Source organism: Pseudoliparis swirei, chromosome 18 (genome assembly GCF_029220125.1).
Source record: "Pseudoliparis swirei isolate HS2019 ecotype Mariana Trench chromosome 18, NWPU_hadal_v1, whole genome shotgun sequence".
NCBI lineage: Eukaryota > Metazoa > Chordata > Actinopteri > Perciformes > Liparidae > Pseudoliparis > Pseudoliparis swirei.
Genome location: NC_079405.1, coordinates 11,823,457 through 11,840,523, shown reverse-complemented (window position 1 = coordinate 11,840,523; position 17,067 = coordinate 11,823,457). Strand labels below are relative to the sequence as shown.

General features: G+C 40.4%; 2 protein-coding genes across 2 annotated transcripts in view; both read left to right on the top strand.

Moving 5' to 3' along the window:
- The window catches only part of LOC130207906 (testis-expressed protein 264-like), a 40,706-nt gene extending 32,753 nt beyond the window's left edge, over window positions 1–7,953 (top strand). Inside the window, exon 4 of the mRNA XM_056436678.1 lies at window positions 4,958–7,953. Within this exon, the coding sequence (XP_056292653.1) occupies window positions 4,958–5,241 (284 nt within the window). The 3' untranslated portion in view covers window positions 5,242–7,953. The remainder of the gene's footprint in view (window positions 1–4,957) is intronic.
- Window positions 7,954–10,834: 2,881 nt separating this feature from the next.
- On the top strand, window positions 10,835–15,718 carry LOC130208924 (metabotropic glutamate receptor 3-like). The gene is made up of 2 exons (XM_056438349.1): window positions 10,835–11,031; window positions 14,851–15,718. The coding sequence occupies exon 2, from the start codon at window positions 14,969–14,971 to the stop codon at window positions 15,566–15,568; it is 600 nt and encodes a 199-aa protein (XP_056294324.1). The 5' UTR covers window positions 10,835–11,031; window positions 14,851–14,968; the 3' UTR covers window positions 15,569–15,718.
- The last annotated feature ends 1,349 nt before the right edge of the window (window positions 15,719–17,067 follow it).

The following is a 17,067-nucleotide window of genomic DNA, read 5'->3' as shown; positions in this document are numbered from 1 at the left end:
TTTAGAGAGTTGGTGGTAACTGAAGCACATTCATAGGAGGCGTCTGCTCAAACTCATTTATTTTGGGAGCAGTGACAGGACGCAATGACAGTCGTGACATGAACAACAAATGAATAAAGCTCCCTTAAATGTTATTTTGGAAAATACAAGAGACAGAAAAACAAGAAAAAGATCAATACAAAATACGGGTTTTATTTATAGGGATAAACACATCATTTCTTCCCTCTTATATTTTCTCCTTTCCTCTCTCCTAATTGCCGTGAGATACTTTTGAAAACACCTTCAGCTCAGGCTGACTCTTACCCGTCACAACCGACAAGTGCTTGTATACTTTGCGGCGTGGATAATTGCAACCAGACGCAAAAGAAAGCTGCAAAATGTGTTAGGTGTGTTCGCGCTGTAATATCATTTGCCCATTATCTTGTGAATCGTAGATGGTGCCGATAGCAATTGCAAATGCCCATTAATGATGAGTGCTGCTTTAAGCCTTCTAATCGCCACAATACGCAATTCAGATAAGTGAAATCTGTTATTGAAAAAGACAAAAAAAGAAGAAGCTTTTGACATATTATTATTTTTGATGACTGTGTTACGGCACCTGTGTTCCGACTCTGCATTTGACTTTGGGAGTTGCCGCTCGGGTGGGACCCGGGGGAGTTGAGCCTCGTTTCCGTGGTGTTTTGTTTACGAGCAGCTCTGCAGAAGCAAACTGTGATTGCCACCTTCCTGGGTGTTAATGAAAAGCATCGACACAACAGCTTTGAGTGGAAGTGTGCTGCCACACACAGTCACCAAGGGGCCGTCCACAGCGAGACGGACACCACATGGGAAACTTACGTTCAATGTTAAAGATGCACATTCCACATGCACGGATTTATCCTCACACAAGAGGAGGAGGGCGAGACATTAAAGCTTGTGAGCAACGTTTTTCAAGAGACAATCCTGGTTGATGCAAGATGAAGTGAGGCTAATGAGTGTGAAAGTAAGCTTCATTAACGATAACAGCCTCATAGCACAAAATTGCTTCATTTTTCTGCAACTAATAAAAAGAAAATTAATTGGCGACCATTTTAATAAATCAATAGATTTAATAGCTAATTTATCAAGTAAACATGCCACATATTCACTGGTATTGCAAATGTTTGGCATCCTGTAAGATGTCACATTGGGCTTTGCAGGTTAATTTATTTCGTTTGATGAACTCAATTATTAATGGGTCTTAAAAGGTTGCATCTGATTATTTTGCTTCTAATTTGCCCTTTCAAAAGTAGTTCAATAATCTGCTTTTTAAATTGAAAGTAAATGATTTTTCATTGACAAAGTACGAAAAAGCCACTCAGTTACCTCAAGAGGTGTTACAATAATGACTTAATTGTAATATACATGTCTGACCCCATGTCTTTCACACCTAGCGTCACATCTCCGCAGGAAACCACACCCTAAATCTCCGTTTGGACCCGCTCTCTTGGCTCCAAAACAGATTGAAACTGAGAGTTGTTGACAATTCCGCTGCTTTTCACGTGTCATTGGTGCAGTGCAGAGTAGGAACGACATTTGGGTCCATGCCTGTGAATGATAATGGGAAAGGCATGCTCCTGTCACACTGGGATCACCTCAACCACATCCGTGGAGCATTTAGGACATCGGAGGCGTCCAGTTTCCCTCAGCCCACCCATCCGCTCCACGACCGACCTCGTCTCAGTGACCGGATCAACCCGCACCCTCTTCACTCTGTCAGACAGCAGTCATTCGCTCACATTGTTTACTCTCGGGAAGTCTCAGGTCTTTGAGTGGATGAAGTGCAATATTTACTTTTTTGTAAAAAAAAAAAATGTAGGACGCAGTATTCAAGCATTTTCCCATCGTGGAATAGTTTGATATATTGAGAAATGCACTTGTTCGGTTTTTTTTTGAGTTAGATGAGATTATCATTACTGCGTATCAAGCTAGAGCCAATAGCTATAAACTCATCTGAGCATAACGACTTGTCAGACTCATTGACCCGCCTGTTCCTCTGCAGCTCACTAATTGACATGTTATATTTAGTTTATTTAATTTGCACACAAACAGAAATATAGAAATGGCCACTTGTGGTTTTGCGGAGAGAACATGCTGTTAATATGTCTTTGCCTGGTGCAGTGACTCGTGTTGTACTTGCCGAGGTTGCCAGGCAACAGGCAGAGACTGACCAATTGATGATAACATTGCAATTAGTGCGCTTTGAAAGTGCTGGTAGGCAGATTTTTCAACTTTTCCACTCGCGATCTTTATACTCTAAGCTTCCGACAAAATGTCAAACTATTTCTCAAAAGTGATCTTAGTTCGTGGATTTAAGCCTTAATATGCTAATTATCCTTCTTTAAAATAAGTTTTATTTTGCACATTTAACCTTAACCTGCTTTAATTCTGCAGCATCTTTCTGTCATTCCAGCAAAGGATGAACCGTCACTCGGATGCATGTAGAGGCCGGTGCCTGAAGGCACCACTCAACCCCTCCAATCGAATGCAGCGACAGTTTTTGCCTTTTCAAAATGAAGACGTTATTCCTAAAGTGTGTCTTCCTATCCAAATGGTATTTGTCTTCCCCACTGACTGATTAAGTCTTGCATTAGGCATTCAACCAGCAGAGTACCTCCAACACAAGACCAAACTTATTGCTCAGTATGCATATTTCTAATGTTTTATTTAATTTATCTCTTGGTTCCATTAATTAAAAGCACAATGAATGGGTGAATAATTACCAGTGAGAGCTTGTGGCTTCAGTCAATGATTTAATTTTAATTAGAAATGCATTATATAAAGATATTTAGGAATTAATTCAACAATTTGGTAAGCGCTGACTTGTACGGTTTGCATTTTTTCTCATGAATGCAACTTCCCTTCCAAAAGGTGGGCATTGTCATAGTCCGCTGTAATGTTTTAATCTGCAATAAATAATGTATCTCAATATGCTTTGCAGTTAACATGCAATTAGATGAAATGAGTTCTTGTTTAAGCGCCTGTTTGCTCCGACCTGGCATCAGTCTCATCTCCGGTCAACATGAACTGAGTTTCACTGCAATATCGCTCTCATCTTTTTGATGCGTGACATGACAACATGAGCCTCTAGGTCTTCTCTGTTTCGACTCAGTGCATTACAGCCCACACAGCAGCAGGCTTGGCACACATACACGAAAAGTATTTCTTCATAAACTATCAGAGACGCTCCTGATTCAAATGGCAGACTAATGTTCTGTGTTATCTGCATGATGCTCTGTAACACAATTCCCCCTTTTGGTATTTTGCTTGTTGGAACGTGAGATCAGAAGTGTGACATTCCACATGTCTCTGATGCTTCTAGTTCTGGTTACCACCTTTGACGTTTAATGAGGATTACAATTAATTTCTTTGTCTCAAGAATTTTTCTCGGACTTACTGACCAAGTCAGCAGCTTTCACTGTATTTGTTCTTTTTTCCATCACCTCGTTCAATCTAATCTAATGGTTTTAAATAATCTGTTCACCTGAATGCCCATAATTGAATGTTAAAGAGATTTCAGAGGAAATGCATTTGTTGACAGGTGGTGATTTTGAACGGTGATGACTTGTTATTGTATAATGCAGTCTTTGATTAAAGCTTTGTGCGTTTTATAAATTGTCCCTCAACTGATATGCTCAGCGATTAGAAGATTTAATTTGTCAATCTGTCCGTTCACTGCACAGATCTCCGCTACCTGTACCAGAAATTATATATATTATATCACCGGACATGCCGATTAACCACCTTCTGGCTTCTGACCGCTTTCATATGACGGATTAGGTCTTATGTGTATCATCATCAGGTCTGCTCTTCATGACAGGCTGGCTTCGTGTCAGGAGATATTGATTTGAGAGGATTTGAGACAAGTGTTATGTGGGAACACTCATAGCCACACAAAGACAAAAAAGTAGGTATGAACAATGTAAAAAAGCGAGGAGTCAAGTGGCCGAGCTGCCTCTGTGAACCCCTCCAATTAGAGAGCAGCAGACCTTTAGCTTTAGCCTACAGGAGGTTCTAATTAACAACAGCGACTATGGGTCAGTGGGTAGCATGTCCGTCTTTCAATCAGGGGGTTGGAGGTTCAATCCCCGCCCTAGTCGATGTGTCCTTGAGCAAGACACTTAACCATGAGTTGCTCCCTGTAGCTGTGTCTACGGTGAATGAATGTAACAGTATTGTAAGTCGCTTTGGATAAAAGCGTCAGCCAAATGACATGTAACCCAGTGCTCTCTTTGGTCATGGCTTCAGAGCCGCGTCACGACAGATTGTGTTATAGTGAAATGTAGCATCAACTGTTTGCTAAATTGATTATATCAAATAAGAGTTAGGACACTGTCTCTTTTTGGGTGAATTGTAATAACTTTGTGGAGCCCCTGTCGTTTCATCCAGTGCCATCACCAGGTCAAAGCTTTAATGTATTCAGCTCTTCACACAATGTGTGCATACATAACGACATTCCTGCCTCCAGCTGTCGTGTTTAATGCTAATCAGCAAATGTGTGTAAGTTGAAATGCTTCACGAAACATGAACATGCAGTAAGTATATTAACATTGGCGTTGGTAGCATGTTAGTCACAAGCGTCGCTTGTCACACTTTGTGTGGTCTCAAATTATTTGAACAATCTCTCAAGCATATTTGAAATAATTTGATATACTGACAATTATTTTAAAGATATATTCATACATCTATGAATACATTTCCACCCAAGCCTATGATGATAATTGATGAGTCTGTTATAAAATTAAGCACTAATTGTGGAAGATATACTAGTTATGAGCTGAATTCATAGTGCAGCTCAACTCCCGGCAGAGTTTAGTTGAATCCCAGCAGTCGATTCAACTGGATTTTTGAGCAGCTTGGAGTTTCTCATGCGGTGTTTGTTGATAGAACTCCTCTCACCATCTGTCCATCCCTCCTTTTTGTTTCATCGCTGCTCCAGGTGCAGACTCAAACAGTGACTGCAGCTCAGGGAGTGGGGTTCTCCTGTCGGACAGCAGAGAGACGTCCTTGGCGGGGTCCTCTGTCCGCTCAGTGGTTCTCCAGGATCAAGGGGATAGAAGAAAGCACAGAGGGAGAAGCTCCAGGGGAGCCTCGTTTGAAGAGCTGGACCGAGAGCCGACTGGTGGACGGCGGGCCGAGAGAGGCGAGCGGCTTCCTAGAGACTCCAACAAGAAGAGCCCGCCGGCTCAGCAGTGGTGGGGTGCTGTTGGAGGAGAGGAGTAAAAGTTCAGTGAGACCCATTGGTTGGAAGAAAAAAAAAGAGATTAAAGGATTGGAATTGAGAATATTGAGAAATTCAAATTATAAAAGTTAGTTTCAGGATGGATTCATGTCCAAATGGGGAAGAATTAAAGGCGACTGTGGGTCACTGGTTAGCAGGTCGGCGGTTCGATCCCCGATCACGGCCCTGGTCGATGTGGCCTTGAGCAAAAGACACTTTACCCTGAATGTGTCCCTGTAGCTGCGTCTACGGCGTATGATTGTAGGTCGCTTTGTAGAAAAGCGTCGGCTAAATGAAATGAAGGTGACGTATTCTATATTCCATGGTATTGTGAACAATGTCAATGAAAAGACCAAAACTAGCGCTGTGTTTCGCAATACTTTCAGATTTCCCTGCCAAAAGAGCACATTCTACCGTATAGAAGAATGTTTTAAAAATCGCTCATGAATAAGCTGTCATTATTAAACTGTTTTTAAAAAGTTTCCTCAAAACAGCTGATCACTATAGTTTTTAGAGTAAATAGTGGATTAATCCGCATTTAGTGTTTTAGTATGCAGCATGACGGTGTATGCAGGACCAACCCCAAATAAACTGGTGCATTGTAAAGAAGGAACAGGAATGAATTGAATAATATCACCAGATTTATTCCACACTCTTTTAATTGCCTTTTTAAAGTGAAAGTATTAAAATGCGAGATTTTGCTGAAAGAAAACAAACTGCTCTAAATCTGCAGAACTTATTCAGGTAACCTGAGTTCCTTGAAACATTTTTACAGAAGTAATGATTGTCAAAAAGATGAAAACAAGATGACTGAACTGAGTATGTTTTAAAAAAAAGAAGCATTTCAAGTAAAATGCTTCTTTTTTTAAAAACATACTCAGTATTACGCGTATTACTAACAACTTTTGTTCAAGGATTGTTCGACAAACATAGATGAAATTCTGTTTTTAGTTTTTTACTTGTTACATTACTAATTGCCTTAGTTTCATTCATCAAGGCATTGTAATTACTATAAGCACATAGACTTCACAAAATGAGCTGTCCTGTTTTTTTGTTTAAATCGTGTGTTTGACTGAATATTTGTGTGCTTTGTAAGAAGTGTTTTGGGTATTTTCACAAGGCGGTGAGTTGACACAGCTCTGTTGCTAATGCGCATATTTTGATATAAAATGCATTTAATTTCCAAAGAGGAACATATGAATGAATGCATAATAACCTCCTTTGTGTCAAATTGTCTTCACACATCCATTCCCAGCGTCTTTATTTTCGGTGCAGCCGTCATATTGTTATTTGACTTTCTCAGCCTTTCTCTCATCTGCTGTCTCGTTGCACAGACTAATTACCGGCTGCAACGGCGACGCTGGTATAGTTTTTACCTTGTGTTTGTGTGTGTGTGTCATCATGACACAATGTGGTCCTGGAGACGCCAACTGCAGAGGAACTGCCACAGAGGCCTTTGCCAGGTGTTTATGTAGTAGATTCAAATGTGTTGAGGCCGAATATAAAGATGGGTATGATCCAAGAAAGGCGGCAGGAAGCGGGGAAAAGGCCTTTCACGTCATGCCGCTGGCCCGATTTGGCATTTTGGTTCGTGTGTGATTCCATTGCAGGACGGCCTCTAGTTTCTGTTTGTTTTTCTCTTCATTATTTTCTCTCTTTCTCTATGAAACAAATATGGCAGCTGCAGCCTGAAAGACCACCTAATGACCCACACACATATATCCTATATTTTCCTACGAGCAAAAGGTCGCACCGAGCTTGTCGCAGAGAGCAGCGCTCACTTGGAGGGAGCAGGCAGCTCAAAGGGATGTGCATGTGATCAAATGTGAGGTAAATAGCTGTTGCATATTCTCTACTAAACTGTTTCCATTTAAGATTCTACAGATTTTCACTTGGACAGAGATGACGGTTACATGGTGACAAAGGCTTCTGCCACCTTACTGTTGTGTGCTTGATATAACTCACCACACAAGGCTTTCCTTTACTTTGAGTATTTTATTCAGTCAATTATTGCAATACAATTCTATATAATATACAAAACAGAAAGACTGAAAAGGTATAGGTAGAAGCAAAAAATGCTTATACATTCCTATCCTAAATTATTATAATCAAATAAATCTGAACATTTATAATAAATTTGTAAAATTTATAAATAAATCAGAACATTAATATCATCCTAAAACGGCTTCACAATCGGACTGTTTAAGCCGAGAGAAACCCTGCAGAAGAGGGTTTTTATCTCAACTAAAGCTCTTGTAAAGCGGTGCTATTCAGTTTTAAGTAATGATTGACATTAAATATATAATAGTCAGATTAAGTCTCTGAGGAAAATGATATTCCAATAATGGAGATATTTTGCTCCATGACTGCTTATTTGTGTATTTCTTGACAATCCCTTGGTAAACTACTGTTGCATATTCTTATTCCACATGGAAATGTGAAAAAAGCCTGTTATTGCATCATTCATTCATTACTTTACTCTGATTGGACTTGCAGCAGATACTTAATTGTCTGAATGCTGAGCTGTTACCTGACTAATGTTCTTCAAAGATGATCTATAGTGGGTGTTTACATTTGTAATCTAAATGCTGATAGCTCTAAAGAGGGTTGAATCACCAGAGAATAAAGTTAAACAGGATGAATGTGCTTACGTCGTAGAGTGAGGCTCTGAGATGCTGCCTGTTTGTATAATTAAAGCACCTTTCTGAGCAGTGGGTGGACTCTTATCTTTATGCATACACATAACTTGCTGCAGCCATGTTGATTATTATTATTATTATTGGTTGGCTTGACTTTTATATTAGTAATTCCACTTTTCTGCAACTTGTCATAGTTTAGGATCACTGTAGCTGTTGACAATATACACTCTGTCCTCTGGAGCTGAACTCTGGAGCTGCAGTGACATTGAAGGGTTTAACTTTGACTAACTGTACATGTTTTTTTGTGGACAGTTATTCTGCTGTAATAAATAAATAAAATATCATTTCTGATATTGAAAGTGCAGCCACAGATAGAGGAGTTTCAGTGATCTGACCAAATGTGTGGCTTGTATCTGGTACTCTGACTGCTCGACTTTCTTGCCACTGTGTATCACTTGGACGTGTTCCCAGCAACAACTTTAATGAGTACAGTGTTTTCACAACAATGTATGAAAATAAGGACCAATGTATGTTTAAAAAAACAATTTATCCTTAAAGGATGACCCGTTGGGGTGGGACGTTGACGCTAGACTATTTATTTGGTAGAAAGCAGTATTTTTTATATGAAAAGGTTAGTTTTCTGTATGTTTCCATTCTTGTAAATATCAATGAAAAACAGAAACAACTCAAAGAGAAACTGATTTGATGATTTTAAACTGATTTGAGTAACACCGTTTATTAACATTACATCTTTACGAACCCACAAAGAGCATGCAGTCAGACTGATGTGCACTGACCACTGAACACGCTCTGCTTCTGTCCTCTATCATTTCACTCAACATTAATTGGCATGTTGCTATCTAAACTCTACATTCCACCCACATGCTCTCAACTATTGTAATGTAAACTGCAATTCTATTTTAGGAGGAAATTGCTCCCTTTGTGCTGAAGGAATTATGCAACAAGCAGGACCCACTCGTCATTTTAATTGCCACTGTACACAGAAACAGTTTTTCTTTCCCCCACCCCTAACTGCAAAGTGCACTCAAAAAAACAATTCAAGCCCTTCTTAGAGGTGACACATTTAAATATTGTTTGATACATTTAAATAAATCAATTACAAAAATAGATGTTTATATTTAATGGGTGTAACACAAAATGTATGAATACTTTCATTTTTTAGATTTATTTAGGTTAGATGGTGTGCATATCAACTAAAAATAAATGTGTTTCATTGAGGACTACCCTTTGCGCATGCGCTTTCTGAAAATCAGTTGTTTACATGAGGTGAAAACTCTTTCAGGGCTGTACGGTGGTGTAGTGGCTATCACCGTCGCCTCAAAGCCAGAGGGCCGTGGGCTCAATTCCCAATCGGGGCATTCCTTCTGTGTGGAGTTTGCATATTTTGTTAGTTAGTTTATATTTTGAGTTGGACAAACATACATTAATTTAATGAATATCGTTATTTTATTTTAGATGTATTTGATACAAATGAGTTGGACTAACTTAATTACATTTTATTGCACTGATGTGCTAAATTTGAGTTGGAGTTGCATATAATTATTGGATGGAAAACCTGCCAACAATTTAATTGAGTTCATCCAATGAGTCATTTCTCTGAGTGTGTCTACTGTTAGTGCAGAAATAAAACATTTGACAATGAGGAGATGTGTTATGTGTGTGTAGGTGAGAGAAGGGTGGTGGTGAGGTGGGGAGAGGCTGTGAAGATGACAAACGGGTGAGCAACGCAGCTGAATACATACTAAATTAATTACCACGTTTCTTCCTGAATATTTCCAGATTGAATTGTTTCTGGTTGAGCACAGTGTGCCGAGTTGGACTCAACAACCCAAACTGGTGCCACAGACCTTTTCTGCACTAATTATGCCACAGGAATGTAGGGATGCACACTTTGCTGCATGAAAGGCTGTTTTTGCAGAATGCTTAGCGACAGAGCATCATGTATCATCATCAATCTTAATTGCCTGTGAGACATTGAAGTTTTCTGCTGCTGGCACTGCTTTTAAATAGTTAATGGCTAAATCAATTCAGTGAGTCATTTCTTTTGCAAGGTGAAAAACATCATGTGTGTTTGGATTAGCTCAGGGTTGTTTACAACAACATGTTTTTACGGATGTCTTGTCTGTATTTGATTCGACCTTGAGCTCAAGTATGCCTTCATCATATGAACTGAACAGCATAAAACATGTGAACTCATTTGCTTTTGGGAGGTTTATATGTTTGTGTGAGACGCTGGAGTCTTTTGGAAAACAAACTGCAAGGCCTTTAGTTTTTTAAGTGCTGTGCCACTCATCTGGAGTGCATGACATTCTTTTTTAATGAGATTGAGGTGAACGAGGAGCTGGCCAAAAGTTGCTTATTTATCTTTTCTCAACTTTTTCAAATTTAGCTGGAGATGTATCATTAAAAGTTAGATACACTTTGTCCCACAATACATTAAGAAGAAGACCACGTGAGAAGCTGGAAACAGGATTTGTGACTTATCATTTCCCTTTCATCATTGTTGTGATATTCTTCTTCCCTGCATAGTCCTATACCCAACAGCACGCATGCATGTGTTTATTTATTGAGTTGTGCCACTGTCACTACTGGAGCTCGCTGCCCTGCAAACAAACGCGCCGAAGCGCACAGAGACGTCATAACAGCCGCGGCGCTGCAGAGAGGCGGCGCACGAGCGCGAGGATTCCTCAACACTTATTGTTTGGAAGTTGATTGAATTCACTTCCCGAAGAGAAACGAGCATAGATATCTATCGTACGGGTAAATCACAGAGTCGTTTAGATTCGCTCGACTCTCACAGAGGAACTCGCCGCGCATCATAACGCGAGTGGACGCACGAGCACATGGGCGGTGGGCTGTGCTGCGGCGGTCGGTAGGCTTGCTGGACGCGCGGTGACCGGCAGACACAAGTTGGAGAGCACCGAGCGGAGTTTGTCCGACTTGCCAGCGGTGACAAGACTTCAGAACCAACGACAGGTCCAACCCGCCGCCTGGCCAACATGCTCAAAGTGAGCCACATCTGGACTGCGCTCGTCACATGAAGCTCTGCTCGCTGGCTGGTAGTTGTCACGCGGCTTGTGGAGAAGAGAGCCGCAGATATATCTGCCGAGAGACATCCAGTGCTACAACCAGGTAAGGAATGAGCCCCTGATATCTTTGATTTGAACACAGTTGTGTGTTTTTCCCACCTCTCCTATAATCTGTCATAATAACTCATTTTATTCTCCGATGTGCTGTTTTTGTCCTGAGTATTTGATTTAAACACAAGTCCATCTTAACTGCCATTACATTCAGATCAGTTTATGACATTTTCTCCATGACTTTATATCACTTGCTATAACTTGTCCTCAGTGTGGAGCCTAACACTTTATGATTAGACCATCTAACACCTGAGTGTGTCTGTAAATGTTGGGATACATATGTAAAGTTGTCTCGCTCTCCACACGAGAGACTGTTCAGCACAGTCACAATTTGTTTCCACTAAAAATGTCATTTATAGTCTAATATCGCACTTGATGTTCTCAAACTAATCAGAGATTTTTGTTTTTAGACGGCTTCCTAAACAATGTAATTTGTTCCTTGCTGTCCAAATAAATGTTTTGATTTCATATTGCAAGAGCCATAAAAAAGTATTTCGTAAAGACTGATTAGGCATTTGACACATTTGGTCTCAGGAATCAAATAGTTGCCAATGAATCAGACGGGAGGTGATGCTCCGCTGGATTTCACTCAAATGCAGGAGAACAGTGATAGATTGATTATAGGTTACTCTAACACCACCATGTCCACATGAATATGATTATCATGTTATATTAGATGGTGCCACCAACAGCCAATAGACTGAAGCAACCTGTTGTGGCCAGTGTCACTCTCACATCTGCACTTTGTCTCAGTTTGAGTCCTCATAAACATCCAGGTGAGATATTATCACAATAAAATCCTGTAATTTCAGAGAGCTAAACAGGCTGACTGATTTTCCCTGTGCTATTGTGATTAAATGATGCTCTTGATCTCTGTTCAAATTTACAATCTAACCGTCTGCTGGCCACCACAGAGGCATCCTAATTCCTTCAGCTGACAAGTCCAGGTGGAGGGATAAACTGTGTCCCCACTGAAGAGGATAAAGTGCTGAAAATAATTAGTGCGATTATGGTGACTGCTGTTTCTTCTGTTTGTATTTAATCAGCAGTGATATAGGTCTTTTCCTTTAAACTTCTTGTTCCACTCCTTCAGAGGATCATTCATGGTCACAATATTAAATGGCACAGGTGATTTATCCAGGGTCTTCTCACTGCATAATGGATAATGTGAAAATATGTAGTGTCGTATTACACAAGAAGAAAATCATGGGGAGAAGGATCAGACTTTGTCTATAATCCATCGAGTGGAGTTCGCCTTAATGAGCACAAAAAATCCTACAGCCATAAAGTATCATCCTATCAGTGTTAGTCTCGTAAACATTGGAAAGCAACATTATTAGATGCATCTCATGGGACACGTGCTGTGTTTAAGCTGTTACTACTCACCAGGCTTCGTGATTCATGTGCAGTGGATTGGACACTAAATTAAATGCCGTGTACAATCAAGTATTCAACGAAAGGCTGTGTGACAAACAAACAAAAGGGAAAAGCCTAAATGCTTGAGGTGATGTTACTGACAGGATAATTAATCATGTTATCGTACATCATATACATAATACACCAAATAGATTGATTTCTGCATTATCACAGTGGATTTTGTGAACGATAACAAACGGGCGATTAGGGTCCCATCCTACACAATTATTAGAATTATCTCTTCAACTCATTGTAAACATAAGATAGTTGTATGTGGCAATCACCGTCATTGTAAGACACTCCGCAGTGAGTCATACATTACACATTAGTTATATTTGAATAAGACAATAAGGAGTGGTATTCTCAAAGCATCTTGCTGGCGAAACCCTCTCCGTCCCGTTAGCTGATGGTTCAAAGCGGACTGCTTTTTCTTTTTTAACTTGCTTTTCAGTGGGAATATCGTGCTCAGACATCTGGGGAGCGAGTGGCTCTCTCAGTTGCAGAGTGTGAGCGTGACAGCCGTTTCTACATGGAGATGCTTTTAATGATGTGCTCTTATAGGAGCTACTTCGCAACTAAGCAGAGTTGATATCACTGCTCTCGTTTAATAATTGTTTCAAATATTGGTAGGAAATAAGATAAATGCTTAAAGGTCTTGAGAGATTCTCCTGGAGCTGCAGCTTCACTCTGCACAGCCTTCCCTCATTGGCTGTTCCTTATTGCACCATTAATTCAAACTGTGACCTAGTCTTTGCGACAAGAAAGCTCCCATCGGCTCCAGCAAACAGCACAGAGGAACAATTAGGCTCTTAATTTTAAACTCTTCAAGTTACTTTCTCACCTTGCTTCTAATAATAGGGCAATTAAGTAGGGTAGCACTATTAAACACCTGCACCGACTGTCCGACGCACATCGGGTCTAAGACACACTTTACATTATGAGTTCACACATTACGAAATGTAATCCTCTCTGCTGGATGGAGTGTAGTGGATTCATCATTGCGCCATAAGGTTTCCCACCCACAACCTGATGTAATATTTATAAGGAAGGGTTGGGGGGGTCTAAAAGTGACACATTTTTATGTTGTGCTGCAATGTCAGTGGCAACACTTAATAGACACACAATGTAAGAAGTCACTAATAAACTACCCACTGTTTGTTGATTAATCGGGGATCACAAAGTCCCAACTTCAGCCACGCTCTGTTACCAGCGTGACTTCTCTAAAATCTGAACTTAGATATAAAAAAGTTGAAAAGACAATTTCTGCTGAATTTTTGTGTCATTTTTGCATCTTATGACTTTCAAATAGTGTACGGTATATATATTCTACGAGGAAGCGACGTTAATGATAGTCCTGAACATGCTTAAAGTGAAGAGCTATTAAAAGTCTATTCTCTCAAGAGACAGTTTAAATCAATCTGTTTGCTGAACTTGTGAGTTTGATGAATGTGATGAATGATTGTGTTTGAAGGAAACAGGATTGCTTTTCTCTCTCTGTGAGCGCTGTGATTGAAGCTGCCCACCTCCCTAATCAGACATCATAACAGCTCCTGGTGAGACCTACACCTGTAACCTCCACATGATAGGATCTTTATTAGCATACATGTCTCGCTGCCCACTTCCCTCCAGTCCAACCCTTATTTTTTACCCACCCTGTTTCCATGGCAACCCCAGCCATTGAGGAGAACCGCCATCTATGTGATATCTCGGTTGTGAGCTTGGAAATTACGCTTCACTTGAGAAGTGCCTCACATATTTATAAATGTTTGATGTGGTCACTAGGCAGACGTTGTCCTTCAGATAAAACTGATGTGATTATATTTCACACTGGACTGTCTCAATAGAACGGTTTCACTTTAAAAAAGAAACTCATAAGCCCAATTTCAGCCTCCCGACAACACAGTGGGAGTCCCAGGTTTATACTGTCCTATACTGTAATAGCATTATCCGCCTGTAACATTTCTATAAATCACATTAGACTGGGAAAAAAAAGGCCAACATCTATAAGAAAACAGCAATGATCAACTTGAAAAGAAAGTTTCAATATAAACCGTCTGCTTTTAAACTTCTTTATCCCTTACGGGTGACTGTTTCATGTGTGTGAATAAACCTGCGGGCGAAACTCTGAAAGGGCAATGGCACTAATTAGAATTTGAGACAAAAATATTTGTAAAAGTTGGTGTCAGTAATGGGCATTTGGAGACATACAGTCGTGTTATTAATGTGTTTTCTAGCTCTGTTTCATTCTTCATTCATTTAATGTATTTATTTTTTTGCCCATGTAAAACCTGTTAAACCTGAAAAGAGATAGTTAGAGACATGGATGGATATATTGTTCAAATGCACTTCATGCTTGATTAACTGGGTAATTAGTGTTTTCCTTTCATTCACTCAGGAAATATCAAACATGCTGCACCCGCTTCGAGAAGACTTGACAGCAATCAACCTCCAGACTCTGTGAACCTCTGCTCGTCTCGGCGTCCGCCAGCTGAAGCCTGATACCTGATCCTGCCATGCTGGGTGGAGTGCTCTGCCCCAGGTTCTCGGCTAACTATGCCCATTATTGGCCTTTACTCATGCTCCTGCTGCAGCTGCTGATACCGGGAGTCCTGCCCAACATCTCCAGATTACCACCGGCGACCAAACGTGAGATCATCATGGACGGGGACTTGGTGATTGGAGGCTTGTTCCCGGTACACCATAAAGGTGAGGGGATGGAGGACTGTGGTAAGATCAACAAGGAGAGAGGGATCCAGAGACTGGAAGCCATGCTGCTGGCACTTGATGAGATTAACGCGAGCGACCGCATCCTTCCCGGCCTCCAGCTGGGGGCCCACATTCTGGACACTTGCTCGAAGGACACATATGCACTGGAGCAGTCCCTAGAATTTGTCAGGGCCTCCCTCACCAAGGTACACGATCCAGGCTTCATCTGCCCTGATGGCTCCAGACCCGTTCAAAATGAGGTTCCACTTGTCATCTCTGGGGTCATTGGAGGATCATACAGTGACGTTTCCATTCAGGTAAATTATCAAATTAATTCATCTCTCAAGAAATATCCACAACATTTCACTCACCTTAACCATAGTTGCAAATGCAGAGATTATGCGTAAAGAAAGACTTTGAATAACCTTGTCATTGGACATTTGCAGAATCCATTGAGCATGCTAAATGACTTACACATGTTCTGTAATTACACCATTTGGTGGGACCAGGCTGGTCAATAAAGCTGGACTTTCTTTGTTTTGATTTGAGCTTCATAGCTAAGCGTCACATTGCTGTTTTATATGTCACAATGGTTCATCTGAATATTTACTTCTACTCTTAAATTACTTTTTCGGGACTGTAATGTAATGTGTAATCACGCACATATTTCAATACATTTTCAATTTGAGGTATTTTACTAATATTTTGCAGCTTGAACTTATTCCCACTCTTAATTCATCTCGTTTCATTCTGACACTTGGGGATGAATATACAAATGTGCATACTTGAATTGCAATCTCACTTCCTCATACCTCACTCTTCCACTAATATAGACGACGGCCTTATTGCCGTGCATCTACCTGAGAGGATTCTGTTTGAAGCATCAACATTCACATGAGACGTCCCATCACTTTGTCAGCGACTTCATTTACGCCTGGCAAAGGAAACTGACCTTTAACACACACACACACGCACACACACACACACACACACACACACACACACACACACACACACACACACACACACACACACGTATAAAAGGTTGCCAAAGGCGATGCATCTGAGCATAATTAATTTATTCTGATTGCCCCACATGCCATAATTAACTTGATGCACTGACTGTTGGTGAGACATAGTGTGTAGATATTATTCAGTTTCATTAACGTATTCATTATAAACAGACACACACAGATTGAGCTCTATCTTTTAATTTGGAACAAAACTATGGAACAATAACCTATGCACATGTAGAGATAATTTGTATGAGCAGTGTATGTGGCCTAGTGTACTTCATGCTTTCGTCAATCTGACTTCATTTGCTTTCACATAGTGGCACTTCACATGACTCTGGGGACCTACCAGGATTTCCATGCATGTAGTAATTGGTTGACAAGTTGTTTCTTATTATAGCAAATTGGAATTCGCTGTATACAACACATTATTAAGTCTTGTCTGAAAAGATGTGAGGCTAATGCTGATCAGATGCCCCAACTACCTCAACTGGCCCCTCTAATGTGAGCTCCCCCCGAATGTCTAGGATCCTTCCCCCATCTCCAAGCTGAGCACAGACACCTCATGGGGGAAGCTCATTGCGATCTCAGTTTTTTGGGTCACTTCTCAAAGTTCATGACCACTATGATTTGGTTTTAATTGTTATATTGAACAATGGTGACATCTTTTCCACCAAAGATTTGTATACTCCTGGGGTTGACTGCTATCACACTGAGGGACAATTCAGAGTGGCTTGTTCAATTGCTATCATTTTGTCACATTAAAAGCTTCGTGAAAGAGTAAAGCTTACAGCTGCATGTTTAAGCCGCACTTAAATAATATCCAAACGTTAAAATACACAACAGATCTAGCCAATCGTTCTCTTCCACAATAACCCTTTTTAGAACACGGA

What these genes read in the sequence shown, in the direction of transcription:
- LOC130208924 (XM_056438349.1), top strand. Translation starts at nt 14,969, where the DNA reads ATGCTGGGTGGAGTGCTCTGCCCCAGGTTCTCGGCTAACTATGCCCAT.